The sequence below is a fragment of the Triticum urartu genome, chromosome 3A, assembly GCF_056163025.1.
Source record: "Triticum urartu cultivar PI428250 chromosome 3A, HENAU_Tu73, whole genome shotgun sequence".
Lineage (NCBI taxonomy): Eukaryota > Viridiplantae > Streptophyta > Magnoliopsida > Poales > Poaceae > Triticum > Triticum urartu.
The window spans coordinates 640567-668533 of record NC_141875.1 but is presented as its reverse complement, the minus strand read 5'-3'; the positions used below and the strand labels follow the sequence as shown (position 1 = coordinate 668533).

The window sequence follows — 27967 nt, the reverse complement described above, 5'->3', positions numbered from 1 at the left end:
ATAATTTTAAGACACAACATGCTACGTTGCCTAAGAAGCTTTTTCGGATGATAACTCATCTGATGTTAATCTTAATAGTGCCCTTAATGACTTTGCATCAAGAAACGCCCGAAGAAACCTTTTTTGAAGCAATGGAGTATTATTGTTGTCGATGGAGTGAGTCGAATTTGTTTCTTTTTTGAGGTAATCATGTCATTTTAGTTTTGTTTTGCTATCTTCTGAGTATTTCTGTCGTAATATGGCATTGTCCAATAATTATAATAGTCAAATTTCAAACTAAAGATGTGTGGTTGAAAGATTACTCTCATTATTGTCCAATATATATATATATATATATATATATATATATATATATACATATATATATATATACACACATATATATATATATATGATCTTACGACATAGGGGCCCATGTCGTCGAGTTCGCCTAGGGCCTCCCAAAACACAGGGCCGGCCCTGGCAGTGAGCTATTGCTTCATCTTCATTGTATCATTTTTTTTGTGAGATGTGAGAAGAGAGGAGGCTGATCTGGTCTGATCTCATCCCCATGCACACGTCTGACGTGTAGAGGCCGAATGCATCGTAACTGACAACGAGATGGATAACGACTGTTAGGGGACACGTAACATGCAGGAGCTTGACAGATCAACTGGCCAACATATGTCCGTCCGTTCAAGTCTCAACATGCTAATTCTGCTTGCACTGCATGAAGATACTACCTTCAACATGCCTGCCGAAACATGTCTTGAAGAAAGCACTCATCTTTATATTCATATATACAGAAAACAGCGTGCGTGCGTACACCTGAATGAACATGCCACGGTCGGCCGATGGACTACTCAAAAGAACAAGATCGGTCACGTTCATACGCAATACAAAACACATGTAGAACATAGATGCCTGTCGGCTCGCTAGCTACGAAATGTTTTAGTTTTACAAGTACAGGGCGGTGTAGCTAATCAACAGGTGTCACTCATGATCTTGGTCCCATCTTTTCGTACAATAATAATAGTAGCAAGATATCAATCTTTTTGTCAGAAAAAAGCCAATAGCAATGTGGTATCTGGCATGCATGATTGCACCTCGCATGTGATTGGTTGGAGGGATGATGGATATATATGGACAAATGGGCCACATGCCACATGACGATGGGATGTGCAGGAGATGCGATCGCGATATGTGTCCCCCGCCGTCGAAAAAGACGTTTAGCTGATTATTAATCAAGTACTCTCCTTTTTCCCTTTCCTGAGAGAGAGCTGGATGTTGTGTTTTGAAACAGATTCGCCTCCAACTCCACCTCCGCCTTCATCACCAAAGCGCCGCAAAACACAAGCATCTATAGTTGGCTTCTCAAACCCACCGGACAGACTGTCCGGTACCAAAAACATGATCTAATCAGATTTTCCAAACTCATCCGAGCTGACCGGCACCACTCAAAACCAGACCAAATCTGGTGCGGGTTTGGGGAGGCCAGGAAGCGCCTGGGCGTGTCCATCACTTTGGACGTGCCCATCCTAGCCAACCCGGATCCCACATATATCTCACATTCAGACGAACCCTAGACTGAAGTCGACACAGTACACTCCACTCTCTCTTCCTCTCCTCCTCTCCTCGTTCCCCTTCTTCTGATCTATGGCGAGCGACGGCAGTAGCACGGTCTCCAGTGGAAGATCCCGCCACATATATCCCACATCCGAACGAGCAATGCTAAGCTTGGCAACGTAGAGGAGATCGCCCTCCACATCCCACTGTGGGGATCACGGCTAGACTGGGGCAGCGGCAGCGGAAGCTCGGGTTCCACATCAGCCCTTATCGCCTAGCAACGCGGTGTGGGTGACATCTTCGCCCCCTCGCGTCCAGCGCCCAGCTCTGACCGTCCCCCCCCCCCCCCCCTGCAGGTACGCCGCCCCTCTCCGCATGCTCTACCAGCTCCGGAGGGCGTCCCCGGCCATCGGTAGGTACTCGTGCACTTGCCGACACCGCCGCGGATGGGGACACATGAATCCGAGGCGGCGAGGGAGACAGCGAGGGAGGTGTGGGCCGGGAATAAGTGGATCCGGAGAAGACGCTCCGCCGCAAAAACGCTCCGGCTCGCCATCGAGCAGTCGGAACAAGAGGCAACGGCATAGGCATAGGGCAAGGCGAAGGCCGACCGGCTGGCTAGGAAATGGTAATTTTGTTTTCTGCCCTTCTTCGTTTCTTTGTTTTATCTAAATTTTTTTATGTTTAGTACTGCCCGTCGATGAAAACTTGTTTTTTCTGTTGTTGTCCAACGACTACTACGATGTGAATTATGTTGATTATGTCCGAACTACTCCCTTTGTCCCTAATATAAGAGCGTTTTTTTACAGTATTGTAGTGTCAAAAACGTTTTTATATTATGGAACGGAGGGAGTATGTCTTTTGTTGGTCTACGTAGGTTTAGAGCAACTCCAACGGGCCGACCCAAACGGACGGTGTTTTTGTCCGCTTTTTGTCCGTTTGGATCGGCCGGCCGCCCGCCGTCCGCCCTCTTTTAGTTCTGGGTCGGCAGTGCACCCAACGGGCTGACCCATTTCATGGCCGCGCGCGTTTTAGATCATGTCGTCGCCTTGATTTTGGCTCTCCAGCGCGTGGGGAATGTTCGCGCGCGCGGTGGAAAACGGCCTAGCGCGCGCTGGTTTTGGCGCTCCAGCGCGCGGGAAAGGTTCGCGCGCGCGCGCCGCGTCATGCCCTCATTATAAAGAAGGCGCTCCCTCCATACTCTGTCCGCCGCCCACTCTCGCCGCCTCTGCGCCACCATGTCGATCCGCCGCCTGGGCGCTTCGGATTATCGCGGAGTCCGCGAGCTCCGCTCCGGCTCCTTCTCCTCCGAGATCTACTTTCGCGAGAAGCGTCTCATCCTTGGCACCTTCGACACCGCAGAGGAGGCGGCCCGCGTGCACGACGCGGCGGCGTGGCGCCTCCGGAGGCCTCGTCGGGATATGAATTTTCCCACCGTGTCGAGCCAGCAGGCGCAGGATCTGGCGCCTCTCCCGCGGCTTTTCACCGACGAGGATCGTCGTGTCCATCGGAGGCGACAGCGTCGCCTCGCCATCGCAGAGAAGGACGTGGAAGCCATGGTGGCGTGGCGCGGAGGCTTCCCGCAAGAAATCGTCGACGAGCGCCAGTTCTACAGGCAATTAAGGTTGGAGAGGGACGCGAGGAGGAGGGAGCGAGGCGCCTGTCGGGAGGGCAAGCGTTCGCGGAAGCGGGCAGCTCAATTGAAACTGAAGCTACGAGAAACCTCGGGTTGGAACTTTGAAGACGAGCAGTTTGCTGACGCCTACATCCAGACGTCGGAGGAGGACATTACCGAGTCGGAGTCAGAAAGCGACGAGTAGTGGTCTTTTTCTTTTATCTGTGTACGCTAAAACTATCTATGTATTTATTTTAAATCTAAAAAAATGGCCGGCCGCATCGGCGACGTAGCAGGCGGGCGAGTGTGTGAATGCAATGTGCCACCGACCAGCGGGCCCGGTGAGGAAAGTGGGCGAGCGCGTGGGTGTCCGTCTTGTGTCCGCGCCGACGTAAATCAGGCTGGTGGGATTATGCTAGGGAAAAATCGGTGGGGGTGCTCCTTGGATTGATTGTGTTATTAGGAGTATCCAATCGGAGTAGAGATTGCAACGAATATCGAATCGTATCACATAAATACAAAGATTAGCTGGGATGTTATCTTTGCATGCAAAAAAAGAAACAACCGTGATTCCTTGCCCTTTACCTCATGTTGATTATTGGGCATATATATATAAATAGTACACGTACACCCGAACAAAGATACCTGTCATCGTTTCTCAGAAAACCTACTCTGCTACTGCTATAGACGATCGAGGGGCAAACAATTTCTCCATGGACAAGCTGTATAGGAACCGTTCCCTTGCACCAATCATACTGTCGGTGCTTCTTGTCACGTGCTTCACTACGACCCATGTGCACTGTAAGTTGATTTCTATTATATTTACCGACAAGCGTTTACGTCTTTTCTGAGTGATTGCCTATTTGTTTGTTTGTTCATCTGTGGAAATTGTGAAGCGTCTTAATCTTCATACATGAAGACCCACGATGTCTATATTGATTGAGGGGGGTTCGGTACAGGATGCGGCAGCGTCGAGGCTAACCACCAGAGATATTATAGGAGGGTTTAGGAGATAAGAGAGAGATAAACATAGAATGAATAACCTCCTAACTACCCTACCGTGTGCCTCAAGGCCACGCTAATAACCTGCACAATATTATGTTTAACACTCTCCCATAATCACAACTATGACAAGTTGAGATTACGTTTAAACTCTTCAAAACTATTGACTGCCAAACCTTTAGTGAATCCATCTGCAAGCTGATTTTTGGATGGTATAAATCTTGATCTCAAGCTGTTTATTGGTAACACGTTCTCTCACAAAATGAATATCTATTTCAATGTGCTTTGTTCTGGCATGGAAGACTGGATTCGCAGACAAGTATGTAGCACCAAGATTATCACACCATAAACACGGCGGCTGAGTCTGAATTACTCCAAGTTCTCTGAGCATGGATTGAACCCAAATGATTTCTGCTGTTGCATTTGCTAGTGCTTTATATTCTGCTTCTGTACTTGACCTGGAAACAGTGGCTTGCTTTCTTGCACACCATGATATTAAGTTAGATCCATAGAAAATGGCAAAACCACCTGTTGACCTTCTATCATCCAAGCAACCAGCCCAGTCTGCATCTGAGAATGCACTAACAAATGTGGAAGATGACTTGCTGAGTGTGAGACCCAAGTGTATAGTGTTGCTTATATACATGAGAATTCATTTTGCAGCTGTCCAGTGTGCTGTGGTGGGTGCATGAAGATACTGACACACCTTATTAACTACAAAAGAGATGTCAGGTCGAGTAAGAGTCAAGTACTGAAGTCCACCAACTAGACTTCTGTAACCAGTGATGTCCTCTTGATGCAATGGTTCTCCTTCTGTCAAGGACAAGGGTTCTGAACTAGACAAGGGTGTTGGTGAAGATTTACAATTCTGCATACCAATCCTACTTAGCAGTTCTGTGGCATACTTGGCTTGAGATAGATGAATACCATTGCTATGTTTCTTGACTTCAATACCCAAGAAGAAATGCAGATCTCCCAAATCCTTGAGAGCAAACTCAGAGCCTAAATCCTTAAGCAGTGCTGTCACAGCTCCATCAGAAGAACTAGTGACAATGATATCATCAACATATATCAAAACAAATATGGATGTTCTATGCTTGTTATAAATGAACAGAGATGTGTCAGACTTTGATGGAACAAAGCCAAGTGACTGAAGTTTCATACTTAACCGTGAATACCATGCTCTGGGTGCCTGTTTCAAACCATACAGGGCTTTATCAAGCTTGCAGACATATGAAGGTGCACTTTTATCCTCAAACCCAGGAGGTTGTTCCATGTACACTTCCTCTTCCAGAACACCATGAAGAAACGCGTTCTGAACATCTAGCTGTCTCAGACTCCATCCCCTGGACACAGCTATTGATAATACAAGACGGATTGTTGCAGCTTTAAAAACAGGACTAAACGTATCCTCATAATCTATGCCATACCTTTGCTTGAATCCCTTTGCTACAAGTCTTGCCTTGTATCTATCTATGGTACCATTAGATTTTTTCTTGATTCTGTAGACCCACTTACAATCAATCAGATTTCTGCCTAGTCGTGGGGGCACTAGGTGCCACGTTTTATTTTTTCGCAATGCCATGATTTCATCTTCCATGGCTGCCTTCCACCTTGGATCATCAAGTGTTGTTACTAAACTGTTAGGCTCGCCAGTTGTACAAGACATACCAATCTTAGAGAAATTTTTGTAATTTAAACGAGTAGTTACTCCCTTCTGTAGCCTTGTGCGCAGCGCCACAGGAGAAGCCACAGGAGGCGGAGCCACATGAGATCCACCATCTGCGCCAGGCGCTGGCGAGCCAGATCCCGAGGGGGATTCTGTCGCTGCTGCTGGCGACCGCGACCAAGGCGAGGTGGCGGGCCCGGGCGAGTCCAGCCGGTCGGAAGTGGCGGGCCTCGGCGAATCCGGCGCGGGCCAATCAGGCGAGCGAGGCCCGGCTGCGCAAGTGTCCTCTCGCCACGCGTCATCTGCCGATTGGTGCGGGGCAGCGACGTCGCTTTCGCGACCGCTCACACGCTCGAGGCCCGGGGCGCAACCAGGTGCTGCCCGTCCTGTCCGTTCGGATCCCGGAGAGGATGCTGCCTCCTGTCGTGGGGATCCCGAGGCAGATCCTCCTTGATGCGCGTCGGTGTCTCCAGCTGGGGAACACATGAAATCTTGCCCGTTTTGCCTCGGATTTTCACCATTTGGACTGATTTCTGCAACAGTAATCTCAAGCATAATTTGATGATTAGATGCAAGTTGATTAGTACTATTATTTTCTCCCCCATGATCAATGCCGGATAAGGATGAGGGCAAGAGAAGAATTTCTTTGCGGAGCAATGCGCCGGCATTTGGGTGGAGTTTGGCAAAGGGAAAAACTGTTTCATCGAAGACGACATCTCGAGAGATATACACATGTCCTGTGGCTACATCAAGACACTTGACGCCTTTGTGTTGTGCACTGTAGCCTGTAAACACACATTGTGTCGACCGAAGATGCCAATATCAACAATGTGCCTATGCTTGCGCTCTGCTGAACCGTTTTGTTGGTGAGCGTGAGGGCAAGAAACATGATGAGAGATTCCTATACGTTGGAAGAAGGAGTTGAGTTTTTCGTACTCACCACCCCAGTCTGACTGCATAGCAAGTATTTTGCAATCAAATTGTCGTTCTACCAATGCCTGAAAGTTAAGGAAAACTTGGAAAACACCGGAGCGTTTTTTAAGGAGGTATATCCAAGTATACTTGCTAAAATCATCAATGAAGCTCACGTAATAGGTATGGCGTCCAACAGAGGAGGGAGCCGGTCCCCAAACGTCTGAAAACACAAGTTGCAAAGGTTTTGTGGACACACGTGTAGATATAGGATATGGTAACTGGTGACTTTTTGCTCTTTGGCAAGAGTCACAAATAGTTTCACGATCATGCTCATCAACAAAAGCGAGCTTATTTTTGCTAAGAATCTGATAAACAATGGAAAAAGATGGGTGGCCTAAATGATTATGCCATCGTTCGGAAGACACTTTGAAGACTCCATAGGCTTGCTTATTGAACTTGGAAATTTTGGGGATCAATGGGTAGAGGCCTTGCACACATCTACCGCGATAAAGCACCCTCCTCGTGACCTGATCCTTGATCAAAAAGAAGAAGGGATGAAACTCGATGAAAACACCATTGTCAAGAGTGATGCGATGTACGGACAAAAGATTTTTAGATGCATTTGGAATGTGAAGTACATCATCTACAAGAATATCACGGTTTGGGGTTTTAATAATAGACTCTCCAACATGACTAATCATCATACCTGGACCGTTTTCAGCGGTGTGGACGTGATCTTGGCCGTGATACTTCTCATGGATGGTCATCTTCTCAAGCTCGGAGGTGATGTTCTCATTCGAGCCAGAGTCAAGATACCAGTTCGAATCAAATCCGTATGAAGCATCGGCCGCAGCTGCAACGCGCCTTTTCCTGGAGTTATCCTCTGCATAGCACCATTTACATTCTTTGGCAATATGGTTAGTTTTCTTGCAGATCTGGCATTTGTTTTCATACTCCTCATACCCGACGAAGCGGCCCCCTTGGTTGTTGTTGTAGTAGTGGCGTGGGGGGCCATTGTTGTTGTAGTAGCCCCCGCCACCACCGCCACGATGGCCGCTGCCTTGGCCGCCGCCGTTGCCATGGTTGTTGTAGCCGCCGCCACCGTGGTTGTTGTAGCCGCCGCCGCTACCCGTGCCAGGATAGCCGCTGCTAGCGTTTTGGCCCCCACCACCAGAGTAGCCGCCGCCGCGACCACCTTGCTTCTGGTTGCGGTAGCCGCCTCTGCCGCCACTCGATCGACCTCTAGAAGTGGCGTTCGCTGATGATTTGAAGCCACCAGCGCTGCTGAACATCTCAGCGCGTTGATCGAAGTTTGCCACCATCGAGAAGAGTGCATCGACGGTGATGGGCTCGGTGCGGACGTCGAGTGCAGAGATGATGGGCTGATACTCCATATCAAGCCCAACGACGATGAAAGAGATAAGCTCGTCCTCCCCGATCGGTTTGCCTGCCGCCGCAAGCTCGTCAGAGAGGGCACGCATCTGCCCGAAGAAGGTGGAGGCCGACTGTGACCCCTTCTGGGCATTTGTGAGGGCCGATCTGATGTTATTGACACGAGACAGAGAGACCGCAGAAAACATATTTGCTAGCGCGGTCCAAATTGCATGTGATGATTCAAGCGAGGCTACTTGAACGAGTACCTCTTTTGACAGATTTCGGAGAAGATATGCTACTATTTGCTGATCTTGAACAAGCCAAGGATTATGAGCAGGGTTGGGAACTACCTGATCTTTGCCATCTTTATCTTTGCTGATGATTGTTTTTGGAGGCTCCTTTATAGTCCGATCTATGTAGCCAAACAAGCCGGCGCCCAATATCTGGGATCGTGCTTGGGCTCGCCAGAGAACATAGTTCGTCCGGCTGAGGGGTACTGAGGTGTTGTAGTTGAGGCCAGAGGAGGGGACTGCGGAGGAGGTGGACATGATTGCGGCGTGATGATTCTGGGAAGGAAACGGATGGAGGAAGATGAGCTAGATGTCGTGGAAGAGGCCTGCTCTGTATACCATGTGGAAATTGTGAAGCGTCTCAATCTCCATACATGGAGACCCGCGATGTATATATTGATTGAGGGGGGTTCGGTACAGGATGCGGCAGCGTCGAGGCTAACCACCAGAGATATTACAGGAGGGTTTAGGAGATAAGAGAGAGATAAACATAGAATGAATAACCTCCTAACTACCCTACCGTGTGCCTCAAGGCCACACTAATAACCTGCACAATATTATTTTTAACATTATCAACTATATACTTTGTTTCTAAACAGAGAAGAGACTAATATGATTATTAATATATTTTCTGTTCCACAGCAAGAATATTGGAAGAGGTGGAAAGGGTTAAGATCCATGTAAATGGACTGTGCGTTCTTAATGCGTGCATAGACCACCCACCGACTTGCTTCTACTGTTGTTTAGTAAATGATAAGTGCTACAACTCAGTTGATGAGTGCAAGGCTGACTGTCCCAAGATTTCTCCCCTGGACCCAGCGCCGGCGACGATCCTTGCACCATCGCCTCCTATCTAATCTAATTATATAGCTTAATTTTCAAGTATATATAATGCATGCATGATGTGCCGATGAATAATTTGGATGAAAATAAATGCCATGATGTTCGTGTTTCATGAGATGAGAATTGGGTGTATTTGTTTCTTTATTGCATGAAATAGTTTGTGTATAAATAGAAACTATATATTATATATATATATATTATATATATATATATATAGGACGACACTTTGGGACACCTAGGTGCCCATGCTCCTTGACTTTGCACCACTCGATTGCATTTAGATGTGTGTTGTTGTGATGACTGATTTGAAAATAATTATGATAGAATCGCTAATTGGAAACGTAATTAAGGCAGTGAGAGAAACATGCATGATAACAATTATGTAGTGGTATTAAATAGGAAAGAGAATGCCACACATGGTAATGGTGCATATTTGAGATATATTAATAGAAATAGGAGAGAGACAAATCAAAATTAATGTGTCATAATTTGTATAGGTATACAGAGATATTTTTTTCATACGTATGTTAATAAAAGGTATGTTGTACTCTTATGTGGGACGTAGTTTTTTTTTAATTAGGTATACGACACATTGGGTATATTATAGTAGGAGTGTGATACAAATCATGATTATATAAATTCTGAATATAATATTGTGGGTATATCATATTTATTTTTGGTACGTCCTATTTATTATCATCTTGGGGTATATCATATTTATTTTGAGTATACAAGTACCGAGTATGATACCTAGGACAAATTCTTGCGACATGCATGGCAAATTTATTATGAGGTATCTCCATACTCATGATATTTTTGGGTATATACATTGCGTCTCATTGGTAGGTATTTGATACCTCGGGCATGTGCCAATGATTTCGAGTAGGTACACCATTGGTATATACATACCGGATATACATATGTAATCATAATATTTCTAGGTATCCACATACTCATGATGTTTGTGGGTATATTCATTACGTCTTGTTAGTAGGTATTTGAGATACTCGAGGTATATCCATAACTTTTATTTGGTATAATACCTCGGGTATGTGTATATATTCTTATACACATAATACCATCGGTATATGTATATTTTTTATTAAGTATAATACTTATGGCATGTTTATAATTTATAAAATATAATAGCCCTCTTATGTGTATATTTTCAATAGGTATAATGCATTGATATAATATTTATAAAGGAAATATTGCTAGGAAATCAACATAATGATGTTTTTTTGGAAAGCAATCATTGACCGTTGAGGATATAGTGCATGCAAACGAAAAATGAAAAACTAGTATTTAATGAATTGCATGCCATGCACTAGTGAAAATGACCTGTCATAACGGGCCTAGGTGCCCCAAACAATTTACCTATATATATATATATATATATGTGTGTGTGTGTGTGTGTGTGTGTGTGTGTTTGTGTGTGTGTGTGTGTGTAATTAATCCACATCATCAAAAGTAATTCCCAAATACTCAATAGTGCAGCTGCACTAATTAGGCTTCGCGAGCGCAACGTACATGACAAAAAGCTCACATTACAAAAAAAAGTAATTAGCATTCCGTGCCATCATTACACTATGAAAAAGGCATATGGCACGTACAACATTATTGGAAGAGAACAAGGAAATCCTCCATTGATTGCCCCAAAATAATCAGGAAACAATTAGAAAAAAGGCTTGCTTATAGGACTCCACAGGCATCTTGTGAGTATTGACAGACGATTTTATGGGTGGTGGTGCATGGCCGTTCTTAGTTGGTGGAGTGATTTATGCCGTTAATGAACGAGACCTCAGATTGCTTACTAGCTATGCAGAGTCATCCCTCCCTCCGCAGGTTAAAAAAACAGTTAAAAAAAAGGAAATTCACCATCCATAAAATATGATGACGAAAATCTCCTTTATTCCTCTACATGGCCCCCGCCCATCAATCTTGCTCTTCTATCTATGGTCAGTGGCGGTGTTTTTTCTCGGTCAAATAAAGTTCGGGCAAAATGTATATTATCCCAATACCTTATTTTATCCTACACTACAATTGTTGATTTATCAAGGAGCTGTACGGGATGTTTGTACTTTGAAGTAGGAGGAGCCAGGTGTCTCAAAAGACCGGTTTTGTAGTTATATTTTCCTCTTTTTTCACAATTCAATTCAATATATCGTACATCTAACTTATTTTGCTGCATTGCGTATGTACGATCGAAGGGAACCGTGCAACTCTGGTGCGCACGCAAGATCCCTCCCAGGGATTCAGCTAGCGAGACATAGGACGTGGGCCCCATCTCACGATGCATATTCTTTCTTCCTCCCGCGGCATCTTCATTTTTTCTCTCTCGCTCCCCCGCCATACATGTTGGCACGCCGGTCTCTGCAGCACGCCGGTCGCACATCCCAAAGGTCTCCCTCGCCACACCCCCGTCCCCGTGCTACAGCCAAGCCCCCAAGTGCTGAAGCAACCGACGGGGGCACCGGTGCTGCCATGGCTGGTCGGAGACATGTTATTGATTTTTTTGGTTGAACCAGGCAGAGCTGAAGTTGGATCCAATGGTTAAGTTGTTTTGCTGCAACCGGCTGTTGACTAAGGTGGAATCATCTACTGATTTTGCTACAACCGGCTAAAGTCAGGAGCTGGAACCAGTGTCTGGATTTGCTGGAAACGGTCAGAGCTGGAGCTGGAACCAGCAGTTATTTTTGTTGCAACCGTTTTGTTTGTTCTGTGGTGATGACATGCTTTTTGTTGCAACCGGCAACCCACAAAGATTCCACCAGCAAGTGTTTTTGCTACTACGACCAAGAGTGGAAGCTGCGACCATGAGACAATTGCGCCCGGCGGCGAGCTACACTTGGCAGCGACGACTATTTTGTCTTTGCTGCAACCACATATCATTTTTGCTACGGCCGGTAATAAAATTTGGTGCCATGACGACGACCATGTGTTTACGACCTGTGAGGCGAGCTACAACCGGCGGCAACGACGGCGATGTTTTTTTCTTTTTTGTTACAACCATGTCCTGTAGAAACTACAACCATGTCCTGTAGAAGCTACAACCATGACGAGATGAAATCATGGAAACCTGGGTGCCTGGGACCGGCGACGAGCGGTAACGCGAGAGAGGAGGTGGGTGCTGTCGCGTCCCGCCTGAGCGCGCGCACGCGGTGGCTGGGCCAGAGACGTTCTGCGTCGAGGGAATATTGAGAGGAAGGAGATGCCCGCATCGAGAGCAAAGCAGAAGGAAGGAGATGCCCGCATCGAGAGAATCAGACGGTTAAAAAACGAGCGCATCTGACGGCTAGGTGCGGACCGGCCGAAAGTTTGGGCCGGTCCGCCGGCGCCTCATTCCTCATTGATTCCCTCTCCCTCCCACTCTCTCTGTACGTAGTGCATGCCGTACTGTACGAGTACGTACCCAATTGCTCTTAACTTAATCCGCTGGCTGTGGACCTGTGCTGCATGCGTACATGGCAACGATATGCCCCGTCCGCCCGTGAAGCCACAAGGAGGCCAAACGGGCTCCATCTGCATGCATGCTGCTGCTGAAAGTGGTACCATACCATGCATATTATCCACAGATAAATACATACACATTACCCATAGAAATGGGCGTCACCAACCCGACCCATAAATTTCCTTCAGTATCCGTCCATAGATAAGGATGCGGGAGACCATCATCAAACCGTAGCCGCATACATTTTAACAACAGTTCCAACCAACCAGACGAAATTCATTCAAACACGGCTGGATTTCATATAAACATGCCGGATTTCATACAAACATGATGGATTTAATTACATTACATCAACTAAACAGTGCTAGTCTGTTTCTGGATGTATAGTTAATACCTTATCTAAATGGTCGCCGGCGCCCGTTCCCCGTGTCCAACCATGAGCCCCGAGAACTAAAGCTTCGCCTTCTCCAGTTCCGCCTCGCGCTCTCCAGCTCCGCCTCTGGAGCCCAGTGAACTAAAGTTGTCCGCCTCCACGTCGCCGCCAAGCGACTAACAGGCCCGACGATGTTGAGCCCATCAAGCTTGGCTTCAACGGAAGGGGAGGAGCGGCGGCCTTTCTGGGACACAAGCATCAGCGACCTACCATGCACTAATCTTCCTCGCTGTCGGCGGTGCACGCAGACGTGCCGACTTCATGGTCGTGGCAGCGGGGCACGGCCTTAGCGATGTCCTCCTCATCATGGGTCTTTCTGAACATTGCCTCGTCGCACTCCTTGTACGCGGCCGTCACCTTCGCCACCCGTTGGCGATGTTGAGTATAAGGATTATTAGGAAGTATAGGATAGATTAGGATTTGGTCCTTCCTTGTCTTGTACTTCAAGTTGATCTTTGTATTCCTATATATATGCCCACGAGGCTCAAGCAATACAACGAACTATTTCACCAAATTCCTCTCTCCCTTCTAACATGGTATCTATCGCAAGTCGATCCTAAACTCTAGTCGCCGCCGCTTCCGCACCCGCGCGCCGCCCCCGGGGCCGAGTGCATCGTCGCCCAGGCCAGCAGAGCGACAGTAACCTGATCCTTGCAATTAAGGAAACGGACAACGAGATGGATAACTGTAGGGTACACGTAACATGCAGCAGCGTGACGGATCAACTGGCTTGAAGAAACATGCGTATTCTGCTTGCATTGCATGAAGATACCACGTTCAACATGCGTGCATGTCTTGAAGAAACATGCAGCCACGAGAGCCTGCCGAAACATGTCTTGAAGAAAGCACGCATCTTTATATTCATCTACAGAAACCAGCGTACGTGCGTACACCTGAATGAACATGCCACGGTCGGCCGGTGGACTACTCGAAAGAACAAAACCAGCCTCCACAAAATCATATGTAGTACTCCCTCCGTCTCATAATATAAAAATATTTTTGACACTACATTAATATCAAAAACGTTCTTATATTATGGGAAGGAGGGAGTAGAATATAGATGCCTGTCAGGCTCGCTACTCGCTAGCTACGAAATGACTGTGTGCATCTGTCGGTGCGCATGTCGAAGGTGTTCCCTTCTGTTCAGAAAGGAAGAACAAAAAATGCTACTTCCTCCGTTTACTATTATAAGATTCCTTTTAACAATTACAAAGATGACAAATGAACAAACTACAAATATCACCGAAGCATTTTGATTGAACAAATAGCGCCGTGATGCTGGCTAAGCGATTCAATCTCCGTGTCACATGGAATGGTTCACTGGAGCGGTGTAGCTAATCTACAGGTGTCACTCATGATCTTGGTCCGATCTTTTCGTGCAATAATAATACTAGCAAAGATATCATTCCTTTATTCAGAAAAAAGCCAATAGCAATGCGACATGTTGCATGCATGATTGCACCTCGCATGTGATTGGTTGGAGGGATGATGGATATATATGGACAAATGGGGCACATGCCACATGATGATGGGGATGTGCAGGAGATGCGATCGCGATATGTGGCCCCCGCCGTCGAAAAAGAAGTTTAGCTAATTATTTATCATGTACTCTCTTTTTTCCCTTTCCTGAGAAAGAGCTGGATGTTGTGTTTTGAAATGGATTCGCCTCCAACTCCACCTCCACCTTCATCACCAAAGCACCGCAAAACAGGAGCCTAATAGCATCTACAATCGGCTTCTCAAAACCACCGGACAGATTGTCTGGTCACCAAAACATGATCTAATCGGGCTTTCCAAACTGATTGACCGGCACCGCTCAAAACTAGCCCAAATCTGATGCGGGTTTGGGGAGGCCTAGGCGTGCCTGGTGTTGGGGAACGTAGTAATTTTAAAAAAATTCCTACGCACACGCAAGATCATGGTGATGCATAGCAACGAGAGGGGAGAGTGTTGTCCACGTACCCTCGTAGACCGAAAGCGAAAGCGTTATATCAACGCGGTTGATGTAGTCGTACGTCTTCACGATCCGACCGATCCAAGTACCTAAACTACGGCACCTCCGAGTTCTTAGCACACGTTCAGCTCGATGACGATCCCCGGACTCCGATCCAGCAAAGTGTCGGGGAAGACTTCTGTCGGCATGACGGCGTGGTGACGATCTTGATGTTCTACCGTCGCAGGGCTTCGCCTAAGCACCGCTACAATATTATCGAGGAGTATGGTGGAGGGGGGCACCGCACACGGCTAGGAGAACGATCACGAAGATCAACTTGTGTGTCTAGAGGTGCCCCCTGCCCCCGTATATAAAGGAGCAAGGGGGAGGGGCGGCCGGCCAGGAGTGGCGCGCCAGGGAGGAGTCCTACTCCTACCGGGAGTAGGACTCCCTCCTTTTCCTTGTCCAAGTAGGAGAGGGGGAAGGAAGGGAGAGAGGAAAGGAAGGAAAGGGGGGCGCCGCCCCCCCCCCTCCTTGTCCAATTCGGACTAGGGGGGAGGGGGCGCGCGGCCTGCCCTGGCCGCCCCTCCTCTTCTCCACTTTAGGCCCATAAGGCCCATTAACCCCAGGGGGGTTCCGGTAACCCCCCGGTACTCCGGTTTTATTCGAAACTTCTCCGGAACACTTCCGGTGTCCGAATATAGTCGTCCAATATATCAATCTTTATGTCTTGACCATTTCGAGACTCCTCGTCATGTCCGTGATCACATCCGGGACTCCGAACAAACTTCGGTACATCAAAATATATAAACTCATAATGAAACTATCATCGTAACGTTAAGCGTGCGGACCCTACGGTTCGAGAACAATGTAGACATGACCGAGACATGTCTCCGGTCAATAACCAATAGCGGAACCTGGATGCTCATATTGGCTCCTACATATTCTACGAAGATCTTTATCGGTCAGACCGCATAACAACATACGTTGTTCCCTTTGTCATCGGTATGTTACTTGCCCGAGATTCGATCGTCGGTATCTCAATACCTAGTTCAATCTCGTTACCGGCAAGTCTCTTTACTTGTTCTGTAATACATCATCTCGCAACCAACTCATTAGTTGCAATGCTTGCAAGGCTTATGTGATGTGCATTACCGAGAGGGCCCAGAGATACCTCTCGGACAATCAGAGTGACAAATCCTAATCTCGAAATACGCCAACCCAACATGTACCTTTGGAGACACCTATAGAGCACCTTTATAATCACCCAGTTGCGTTGTGACGTTTGGTAGCACACAAAGTGTTCCTCCGGTAAACGGGAGTTGCATAATCTCATAATCACAGGAACATGTATAAGTCATGAAGAAAGCAATAGCAACATACTAAACGATCGGGTGCTAAGCTAATGGAATGGGTCATGTCAATCACATCATTCTCCTAATGATGTGATCCCGTTAATCAAATGACAACACAAGTCTATGGTTAGGAAACATAACCATCTTCGATTAGCGAGCTAGTCAAGTAGAGGCATACTAGTGATGTTTAGTTTGTCTATGTATTCACACAAGTATTATGTTTCCGGTTAATACAATTCTAGCATGAATAATAAACATTTATCATGATATAAGGAAATAAAATAATAACTTTATTATTGCCTCTAGGGAATGTTTCCTTCAGTCTCCCACTTGCACTAGAGTCAATAATCTAGATTACACAGTAATGATTCTGACACCCATGGAGCTTTGGTGCTGATCATGTTTTGCTCGTGGAAGAGGCTTAGTCAATGGGTCTGCAACATTCAGATCCGTATGTATCTTGCAAATTTCTATGTCTCCCACCTGGACTAGATCCCGGATGGAATTGAAGCGTCTCTTGATGTGCTTGGTTCTCTTGTGAAATCTGGATTCCTTTGCCAAGGCAATTGCACTAGTATTGTCACAAAAGATTTTCATTGGACCCGATGCACTAGGTATGACACCTAGATCGGATATGAACTCCTTCATCCAAACTCCTTCGTTTGCTGCTTCTGAAGCAGCTATGTACTCCGCTTCACATGTAGATCCCGCCACAACGCTTTGTTTAGAACTGCACCAACTGACAGCTCCACCGTTCAATGTAAACACGTATCCAGTTTGCGATTTAGAATCGTCCGGATCAGTGTCAAAGCTTGCATCAACGTAACCATTTACGATGAGCTCTTTGTCACCTCCATATACGAGAAACATATCCTTAGTCCAATTCAGGTATTTCAGGATGTTCTTGACCGCTGTCCAGTGATCCACTCCTGGATTACTTTGGTACCTCCCTGCTAGACTTATAGCAAGACACACATCAGGTCTGGTACACAGCATTGCATACATGATAGAGCCTATGGCTGAAGCATAGGGAACATCTTTCATTTTCTCTCTATCTTCTGTAGTGGTCGGGCATTGAATCTTACTCAACTTCACACCTTGTAACACAGGCAAGAATCCTTTCTTAGCCTGATCCATTTTGAACTTCTTCAAAACTTTGTCAAGGTATGTGCTTTGTGAAAGTCCAATTAAGCGTCTTGATCTATCTCTATAGATCTTAATGCCCAATATGTAAGCAGCTTCACCGAGGTCTTTCATTGAAAAACTCTTATTCAAGAATCCCTTTATGCTATCCAGAAATTCTATATCATTTCTGATTAGTAATATGTCATCCACATATAATATCAGAAATGCTACAGAGCTCCCACTCACTTTCTTGTAAATACAGACTTCTCCAAAAGTCTGTACAAACCCAAATGCTTTGATCACACTATCAAAGCGTTTATTCCAACTCCGAGAGGCTTTCACCAGTCCATAAATGGATCGCTGGAGCTTGCACACTTTGTTAGCTCCCTTTGGATCAACAAAACCTTCTGGCTGCATCATATACAACTCTTCTTCCAGAAATCCATTCAGGAATGCAGTTTTGACATCCATCTGCCAAATTTCATAATCATAAAATGCGGCAATCGCTAACATGATTCGGACAGACTTAAGCATCGCTACGGGTGAGAAAGTCTCATCGTAGTCAATCCCTTGAACTTGTCGAAAACCTTTTGCAACAAGTCGAGCTTTGTAGACAGTAATATTACCGTCAGTGTCAGTCTTCTTTTTAAAGATCCATTTATTCTCAATTGCTTGTCGATCATTGGGCAAGTCAACCAAAGTCCACACTTTGTTCTCATACATGGATCCCATCTCAGATTTCATGGCTTCAAACCATTTTGCGGAATCTGGGCTCACCATCGCTTCTTCATAGTTCGTAGGTTCATCATGATCTAGTAGCATGACTTCCAGAACAGGATTACCGTACCACTCTGGTGCGGATCTTACTCTGGTTGATCTACGAGGTTCAGTAGTAACTTGTTCTGAAACTTCATGATCATTATCATTAGCTTCCTCACTAATCGGTGTAGGTGTCACAGAAACCGGTTTCTGCGATGTACTACTTTCCAATAAGGGAGCAGGTACAGTTACCTCATCATGTTCTACTTTCCTCCCACTCACTTCTTTTGAGAGAAACTCCTTCTCTAGAAAGGATCCATTCTTAGCGACAACTGTCTTGCCTTCGGATCATTGATAGAAGGTGTACCCAATAGTCTCCCTGGGTATCCTATGAAGACACATTTCTATGATTTGGGTTCGAGCTTTATCAGGTTGAAGTTTTTTCACATAAGCATCGCAGCCCCAAACTTTCAGAAACGACAACTTTGGTTTCTTGCCAAACCACAGTTCATAAGGCGTCGTCTCAACGGATTTTGATGGTGCCCTATTTAACGTGAATGCGGCCGTCTCTAAAGCATAACCCCAAAACGATAGCGGTAAATCTGTAAGAGACATCATAGATCGCACCATATCAAGTAAAGTATGATTACGACGTTCGGACACACCATTACGTTGTGGTGTCCCGGGTGGCGTGAGTTGCGAAACTATTCCGCATTGTTTCAAATGTAGACCAAACTCATAACTCAAATATTCTCCTCCACGATCAGATCGTAGAAACTTTATTTTCTTGTTACGATGATTTTCAACTTCACTCTGAAATTCTTTGAACTTTTCAAATGTTTCAGATTTATGTTTCGTTAAGTAGATATACCCATATCTGCTTAAATCATCTGTGAAGGTGAGAAAATAACGATATCTGCCACGAGCCTCAACATTCATCGGACCACATACATCTGTATGTATGATTTCCAACAAATCTGTTGCTCTCTCCATAGTACCGGAGAATGGCGTTTTAGTCATCTTGCCCATGAGGCACGGTTCGCAAGTACCAAGTGATTCATAATCAAGTGGTTCCAAAAGTCCATCAGTATGGAGTTTCTTCATGCGTTTTACACCGATATGACCTAAACGGCAGTGCCACAAATAAGTTGCACTATCATTATCAACTCTGCATCTTTTGGCTTCAACATTATGAATATGTGTATCACTACTATCGAGATTCATCAAAAATAGACCACTCTTCAAGGGTGCATGACCATAAAAGATATTACTCATATAAATAGAACAACCATTATTCTCTGATTTAAATGAATAACCATCTCGCATCAAACAAGATCCAGATATAATGTTCATGCTCAACGCTGGCACCAAATAACAATTACTTAGGTCTAATACTAATCCCGATGGTAGATGTAGAGGTAGCGTGCCGACCGCGATCACATCGACTTTGGAACCATTTCCCACGCGCATCATCACCTCGTCCTTCGGCAGTGTTCGCTTAATCCGTAGTCCCTGTTTCGAGTTGCAAATATTAGCAACAGAACCAGTATCAAATACCTAGGTGCTACTGCGAGCTCTAGTAAGGTACACATCAATAACATGTATATCACATATACCTTTGTTCACATTGCCATCCTTCTTATCCGCCAAATACTTCGGGCAGTTCCGCTTCCAGTGACCAGTCTGCTTGCAGTAGAAGCACTCAGTTTCAGGCTTAGGTCCAGATTTGGGTTTCTTCTCCTGAGAAGCAACTTGCTTGCTGTTCTTCTTGAAGTTCCCTTTCTTCTTCCCTTTGCCCCTTTTCTTGAAACCAGTGGTCTTGTTGACCATCAACACTTGATGCTCCTTCTTGATTTCTACCTCCGCAGCTTTTAGCATTGCGAAGAGCTCGGGAATTGTCTTGTCCATCCCTTGCATATTATAGTTCATCACGAAGCTCTTGTAGCTAGGTGGAAGTGATTGGAGAATTCTATCAATGACGCAATCATCCGAAAGATTAACTCCCAGTTGAATCAAGTGATTATTATACCCAGACATTTTGAGTATATGCTCACTGACAGAACTGTTCTCCTCCATCTTGCAGCTATAGAATTTATTGGAGACTTCATATCTCTCAATCCGGGCATTTGCTTGAAATATTAACTTCAACTCCTGGAACATCTCATATGCTACATGACGTTCAAAACGTCGTTGAAGTCCCGATTCTAAGCCGTAAAGCATGGCACATTGAACTATCGAGTAGTCATCAGCTTTGCTCTGCCAGACGTTCTTAACGTCGTCAGTTTCATCAGCAGCAGGCCTGGCACCTAGTGGTGCTTTCAGGACGTAACTCTTCTGTGCAGCAATGAGGATAATCCTCAAGTTACGGACCCAGTCCGTGTAATTGCTACCATCATCTTTCAACTTTGCTTTCTCAAGGAACGCATTAAAATTCAACGGAACAACAGCACGGGCCATCTATCTACAATCAAACATAAACAAGCAAGATACTATCAGGTACTAAGTTCATGATAAATTTAAGTTTAATTAATCATATTACTTAAGAACTCCCACTTAGAAAGACATCCCTCTAATCTTCTAAGTGATCACATGATCCAAATCAACTAAACCATAACCGATCATCACGTGAAATGGAGTAGTTTTCAATGGTGAACATCGCTATGTTGATCATATCTACTATATGATTCACGCTCGACCTTTCGGTCTCAGTGTTCCGAGGCCATATCTGCATATGCTAGGCTCGTCAAGTTTAACCTGAGTATTCTGCGTGTGCAAAACTGGCTTGCACCCGTTGTAGATGGACGTAGAGCTTATCACACCCGATCATCACGTGGTGTCTGGGCACGACGAACTTTGGCAATGGTGCATACTCAGGGAGAACACTTTTATCTTGAAATTTAGTGAGAGATCATCTTATAATGCTACCGTCAAACAAAGCAAGATAAGATGCATAAAAGATAAACATCACATGCAATCAATATAAGTGATATGATATGGCCATCATCATCTTGTGCTTGTGATCTCCATCTCCGAAGCATCGTCATGATCACCATCGTCACTGGCGCGACACCTTGATCTCCATCGTAGCATCATTGTCGTCTCGCCAATCTTATGCTTCTACGACTATCGCTACCGCTTAGTGATAAAGTAAAGCATTACAGGGTGATTCCATTGCATACAATAAAGCGACAACCATATGGCTCCTGCCAGTTGCCGATAACTCGGTTACAAAACATGATCATCTCATACAATAAAATTTAGCATCATGTCTTGACCATATCACATCACAACATGCCCCTGCAAAAACAAGTTAGACATCCTCTACTTTGTTTGTTGCAAGTTTTACGTAGCTGCTACGGGCTTAAGCAAGAACCAATGTTACCTACGCATCAAAACCACAACGATAGTTTGTCAAGTTGGTGCTGTTTTAACCTTCGCAAGGACCGGGCGTAGCCACACTCGGTTCAACTAAAGTTGGAGAAACTGACACCCGCCAGCCACCTGTGTGCAAAGCACATCAGTAGAACCAGTCTCGCGTAAGCGTACGCGTAATGTCGGTCCGGGCCACTTCATCCAACAATACCGCCGAACCAAAGTATGACATGCTGGTAAGCAGTATGACTTATATCGCCCACAACTCACTTGTGTTCTACTCGTGCAAATAACATCAACACATAAAACCTTGGCTCGGATGCCACTGTTGGGGAACGTAGTAATTTCAAAAATATTCCTACGCACACGCAAGATCATGGTGATGCATACCAACGAGAGGGGAGAGTGTTGTCCATGTACCCTCATAGACCGAAAACGGAAGCGTTATATCAACGCGGTTGATGTAGTCATACGTCTTCACGATCCGACCGATCCAAGCACCGAAACTACGGCACCTCCGAGTTCTTAGCACACGTTCAGCTCGATGACGATCCCCGGACTCTGATCCAGCAAAGTGTCGGGGAAGAGTTCCGTCAGCACGACGGCATGGTGACGATCTTGATGTTCTACTATCGCAGGGCTTCGCCTAAGCACCGCTACAATATTATCGAGGAGTATGGTGGAGGGGGGCACCGCACACGGCTAAGAGAACGATCACGAAGATCAACTTGTGTGTCTAGAGGTGCCCCCCTGCCCCCGTATATAAAGGAGCAAGGGGGAGGGGCGGCCGGCCAGGAGGGGCGCGCCAGGGAGGAGTCCTACTCCTACCGGGAGTAGGACTCCCTCCTTTTCCTTGTCCAAGTAGGAGAGGGGGAAGGAAGGGAGAGAGGAGAGGAAGGAAAGGGGGGCGCCCCCCCCCCTCCTTGTCCAATTCGGACTAGAGGGGGAGGGGGCGCGCGGCCTGCCCTGGCCGCCCCTCCTCTTCTCCACTTTAGGCCCATAAGGCCCATTAACCCTCGGGGGTTCCGTTAACTCCCCGGTAGTCCGGTTTTATTCGAAACTTCTCCGGAACACTTCCGGTGTCCGAATATAGTCGTCCAATATATCAATCTTTATGTCTCGACCATTTCGAGACTCCTCGTCATGTCCGTGATCACATCCGGGACTCCGAACAAACTTCGGTACATCAAAATATATAAACTCATAATGAAACTGTCATCGTAACGTTAAGCGTGCGGACCCTACGGTTCGAGAGCAATGTAGACATGACCGAGACATGTCTCCGGTCAATAACCAATAGAGGAACCTGGATGTTCATAATGGCTCCTACATATTCTACGAAGATCTTTATCGGTTAGACCGCATAACAACATACGTTGTTCCCTTTGTCATCGGTATGTTACTTGCCCGAGATTCGATCGTCGGTATCTCAATACCTAGTTCAATCTCGTTACCGGCAAGTCTCTTTACTCGTTCTGTAATACATCATCTCGCAACCAACTCATTAGTTGCAATGCTTGCAAGGCTTATGTGATGTGCATTACCGAGAGGGCCCAGAGATACCTCTCGGACAATCGGAGTGACAAATCCTAATCTCGAAATACGCCAACCCAACATGTACCTTTGGAGACACCTGTAGAGCACCTTTATAATCACCCAGTTGCGTTGTGATGTTTGGTAGCACACAAAGTGTTCCTCCGGTAAATGGGAGTTGCATAATCTCATAGTCACAGGAACATGTATAAGTCATGAAGAAAGCAATAGCAACATACTAAACGATCGGGTGCTAAGCTAATGGAATGGGTCATGTCAATCACATCATTCTCCTAATGATGTGATCCCGTTAATCAAATGACAACACATGTCTATGGTTAGGAAACATAACCATCTTCGATTAACGAGCTAGTCAAGTAGAGGCATACTAGTGACGTTTAGTTTGTCTATGTATTCACACAAGTATTATGTTTCCGGTTAATACAATTCTAGCATGAATAATAAACATTTATCATGATATAAGGAAATAAAATAATAACTTTATTATTGCCTCTAGGGCATATTTCCTTCACCTGGTTGTGTCCTCCAAGTTGGACCTGCCCATTCTGGCCCATCCGGATCACACATATATTGCACATTTGAACAGACCCTAGACTGAGGTCAACACACTACACTCCACTCTCTCTCTCCCTCTCTTCCTCTCCTTGTCCCATCTCATACCGATCTATGGCGAGCGACGGCAGTAGCACCGTCTCCAGTTGTAGATCCGCCACATATATCCTACATCCGGACAAAACAATGCAGAGCTTGGCAACGTAGAGGAGATCGCCCTCCGCATCACATACCGCAGAGCTTGGCAGCAGCAGCGGAAGCCCTGGTTCCATATCGGCCCCCGTCGACTCGCAACGCAGTGCGCGCGACATCTTCGCCCCCTCGCTTCGGCACCCAACTCCGGCCGTTTCACGCCCCTGCTGGTATGCGGGCCCTCTCCGCATGCTCTACCAGCTCCGGAGGGCGTCCCCGGCCACCGGTAGGTACTCGTGCCTTTGTCGGCGCCGCCGCGGACGAGGACGCACGAATCCAAAGCGTGGCCCGCATGCCACGAGCGACAACGAGGGAGGCAACGAGAGAGGTGTTGGCCGCACGCCAGTGGATCCAGAGACTCCGCCGCAAAAGCGGCAAGCATTCCAGCTCTCCATCAAGCTGTCAGAGCAAGAGGCAACGGCGGAGGGATGGGTCAAGCCCAAGGCGGCCCGGCTGGCCAGGAAATGGTGATTTCCTCCGCCCTTCTTCATCTCTTTGTTTTATCTAAACTAGCACAGATGCCCATGCATTGCAACAGGAGAAACTTTTGGCATAGATTCAAATATAGTGAGAATTGTTAGATCTTGTTCATTTCAGCAACTTGCTCTGCGCGCACGGGAGCGCTGGAAAAATTGAGCAGGTCAAGTCCACACACGGGCGACTCCACGGGCTACCGAGGAGGTGACCGCCGGGGCGCGGCCTTCCGCTGCGGCGGCTCGCCCGTGCGTTGGCGGCCGTTTTTGGGCACTGGTCGGATCAGATGAAGATGATGCGGACGGGGACGAAGAGGATCCCGGGGCCTCACCACCGTCGCCGACTCCATCGGATCTGATCTGTGAGTTCTTCAACTCTGGTTATGACGAAGACGAGGTGGCCACGACAGTCGACAAGGTCTTGCCGGTGGATGATCCGGCGAGGGTTTGGCTTCACGCGGACGGGAGGAAGGAGATGGTTAGACGCGTTGTTCACCGAGAACGGCGGCAACGGCGATCACGCCTTGGAAGGGCCCCCTACCTAAGGTACGTCTTCCGAACCATACACTTTTCAATTTAATTCGTCCAGATTCATGGACAATGGTTAAGAGGAAGAGGCAGGAGCGCCGGAATGTGGCCGGCCCGCTGCCAACGGCGGCTGCGGCGACCGTGTCGTCGATCTCTTCGATCGGGATCCGGGCGGCTCGAGACGGTCGTTTGAATTTGCTTCTTGGCCGAATTGGGCCGACTTTGTCGGTCTCTAAGTCGCAACTGGTTGGGCCGGAGATAGCCGGGTATGAGGCCCAGGCTATACCGAATCCCACTAGTTTTGCGTCTGTCGATACATGCAGGGACGAGATCGATTCTTGCCTTACGTACAAAGTCGGTCTTGGTCGTGCGCGTCGGATTCTCCCCCTTGGTGCCATGGCGGTCCGAGGGTCGGGTTTGCCTCCTGCGAAGAAACCCCAGGCGGTCGTCGCAAGGGACCGGACTGGGGATGAGCCGCCGCCGCCAGCGGGCGCAGGCCGTGGTGCTGCCGGCGCTGGCCATGGTGCTGTCGGCGCTGGGCGGGGCGCCGCCGCTCCTATTGCTGCTACGGGGCGGGGTGGCGGCATCGTTGGGCTCGGCCCCCTGTGCCCGTGGCGGCTAGGCCGCCCGTGGTTCTAGCGGGCAGAGGTGGGCTTGCTGGACCCCGGCCGACGGGGCCGACGCCCTCCGCGACTGCTGCTACAGGTCGGGGCGGAGCCAATGGCCCGAGGCCGGCTGTGGTCAACCAGACCCCTGCCGGCGGTCAGCCTCATGCCGCGCCTCCGCCTCACTACGCCGCGAGGCCGGCGCAAAATCGCTCGGGCCCAATGCAGACGAGGTAGAACTCGGCCGCTAGAGAATCCTTTGATCCGCCCCGAGGTCAGTGGGGGACGATGGTTATGATGCTTATGGAGATGAACAACATCGTGGCTCCTCATCCACGGGAGGCGGTCGTGGTTATGCCTGGCAGAGTGATGGGTCTGCTGAGAGACCTTTTCTCGGGCCTCCGGGTGGATTTGTCGAGGGAGCCTCCGGCCCAGATCACCGGCAAAGAGGTGGCTACCATGGTCACCGTGGTGGTCGGGGTGGTGGTCGTGAGAGGTACCGCAGACAGCCTCCGCCACCGGCAGTTGTTGACCATGCGGCATCTGCCGTGGTGACCGATCCCGTTCAGTCGACTGACCTTCCTAGCCAGGCGATGGATGTTGTGACGGCACTGGCCAACGTGGAGGTTCCTGCGACTAGGGCTACTGCTGAGGCAGGCGACGGGACTGATTCAGAGAGAGCGTCCAAGTGGGCGCGTAAGAAGGAAAAGATGTTATGCTATTGATGTGGTGAGAAGGGTCACTTCATTGCTGAGTGCGTGGCGGAGCTATGCGATTCGTGTGGTAAGCCAGCACATTCCACGGGGGATTGCCCGTTTCTGCGTGATCAGGTTCCGGCTCTTACAATGTATGGAGTATATTGTGCTGAGTTGATATTCTTTGAGTCCCCGGCTGCGAGAGAGATTCCGGAGGAGACGCAGAGTTTGACCACTGGGATTGTGAAAGCTACCCAGGGAGAGGTGTCTGAGGCTCAGATTGTGCGGAGGCTTCAGGAACTGGCTCCAGGTGACTTCCAGTGGGAGCTTGTCAGTATTGAGGCCAATGTTTTTAAGGTTGAATTCCCAACTGTGGATGATTTGCAGAGATTGCTGAGCTTTGGCTTATGCAGAGTCCCTGACACTAAATGCATTCTATAATTTCACGAGTGGAAGAAGGTGGAGCCACAGGGCAAGCCCCTTACTCAGGTTTGGTTGCGATTTTCCAGGGCTCCCTCTAAGCCTTTATAGGATGTTCGAGTTGTGGCTAGTATGGGCATCATGGTTGGGAAAACTGAGAAAGTGGATATGGCCTGTACCCGTGCTCATGGGGTGGCCCGACTTTTAGTGAGCGTTCTGGACATTGAGTTCGTCCCTGATGTGGTAAACTGGACTTATAGGGGAGAGGTTTTTCCTCTCGAGATCGAGTTTGAGGATGCAGATCTTTTTGCTGAGGCGATTAATGGGACTGATGTGGATATGCACGAGGATGACGACATCGCGGGTGCTAAGGGGGCACCGACTTATGAGGCTAGACGAGAGGGGTCTAATGGATCAGGCTCTGTTGCTCAGTTGCCCGGGGATGGGGCCGGGGTTGAGCCGGCACCATCTCCCTCGGTGCCTATGACTTCTCTGCGATTTGGGTCTTTTGAGCCAGCTTCTGCTCCTCCCAGGCTCTGGAGTGACCGGGTTGATTCTGATGATGTGTTTGAGTGCACACTTCCTATGTTGGAGTTTGATGCTGCTGACAGGCCCATGATCGGAGGCTTGGTGAGGACGCCCTCGGCGATGACCTTGGTTGGGGGAGGGGAGGTGGAGCCTGTGGTGGCTTCTCTTTCCCCTGCTCCCAGCGGTCGAGTTCACGGAGATGACGATTGATTCAGTGGTTGTGTTTGGGGGAGGGAGTCCGGGGCAGGTGACCTCGACCTCTTCCCCTCCTATCCTCGCGCCGGCGACGCCGACGACGATGACGTCCGCTGGCTGTGGGGGAGGTGGTCCGAGGCAGGTGGCCTCGGCCCCCTCTTCTCCGGCGGCGGCTAGGCCGGCCACTACTCCAGTTGCGCTGGGGGGGGGGGGGTCTGGGGCAGGTGGTCTCGATCCCCCCTTCTTCTTCGGTGGTCAGGATGGCCGCATCTCCTACGTCACCGGTGCTACCCTCTGGTCAGAGGGTTGGGGCGGGAGGAGGGCTCGGGCAGGCGGCCCCCGCACTTCTCTCTCCTGACTTACCTTTGGCCCAGGGCTTTGGTTTGGGACACTTGTCCGTGGGGCTTGGGAGCCTACTGCCACCTCCTCCGGTAACTTTGGTTGCCCTTTATGGGATTCAGCGCGAGGTTTTACTCGGGAGGAGGTCATTGCTTTTGGTGGGATCCCTGACCCGATCTCTGCGGGGAGACGGATGAGTGCTCGC

The 27967-nt window shown here is 47.9% G+C and overlaps 1 protein-coding gene and 2 pseudogenes across 1 annotated transcript; 1 reads left to right on the top strand and 2 right to left on the bottom strand.

The window, feature by feature from the left end:
* Positions 1-2783: 2783 nt before the first annotated feature.
* Positions 2784-3365, top strand: LOC147977506 (uncharacterized). Its single transcript, XM_087545777.1, has one exon. It carries the CDS (start codon positions 2784-2786, stop codon positions 3363-3365), a length of 582 nt encoding a protein of 193 aa, XP_087401903.1.
* Positions 3366-4814: 1449 nt separating this feature from the next.
* On the bottom strand, positions 4815-8751 carry LOC147977505 (uncharacterized; annotated as a pseudogene).
* LOC125549711 (small nucleolar RNA Z247) lies at positions 8050-8188 on the bottom strand (annotated as a pseudogene).
* Positions 8752-27967: the final 19216 nt, after the last annotated feature.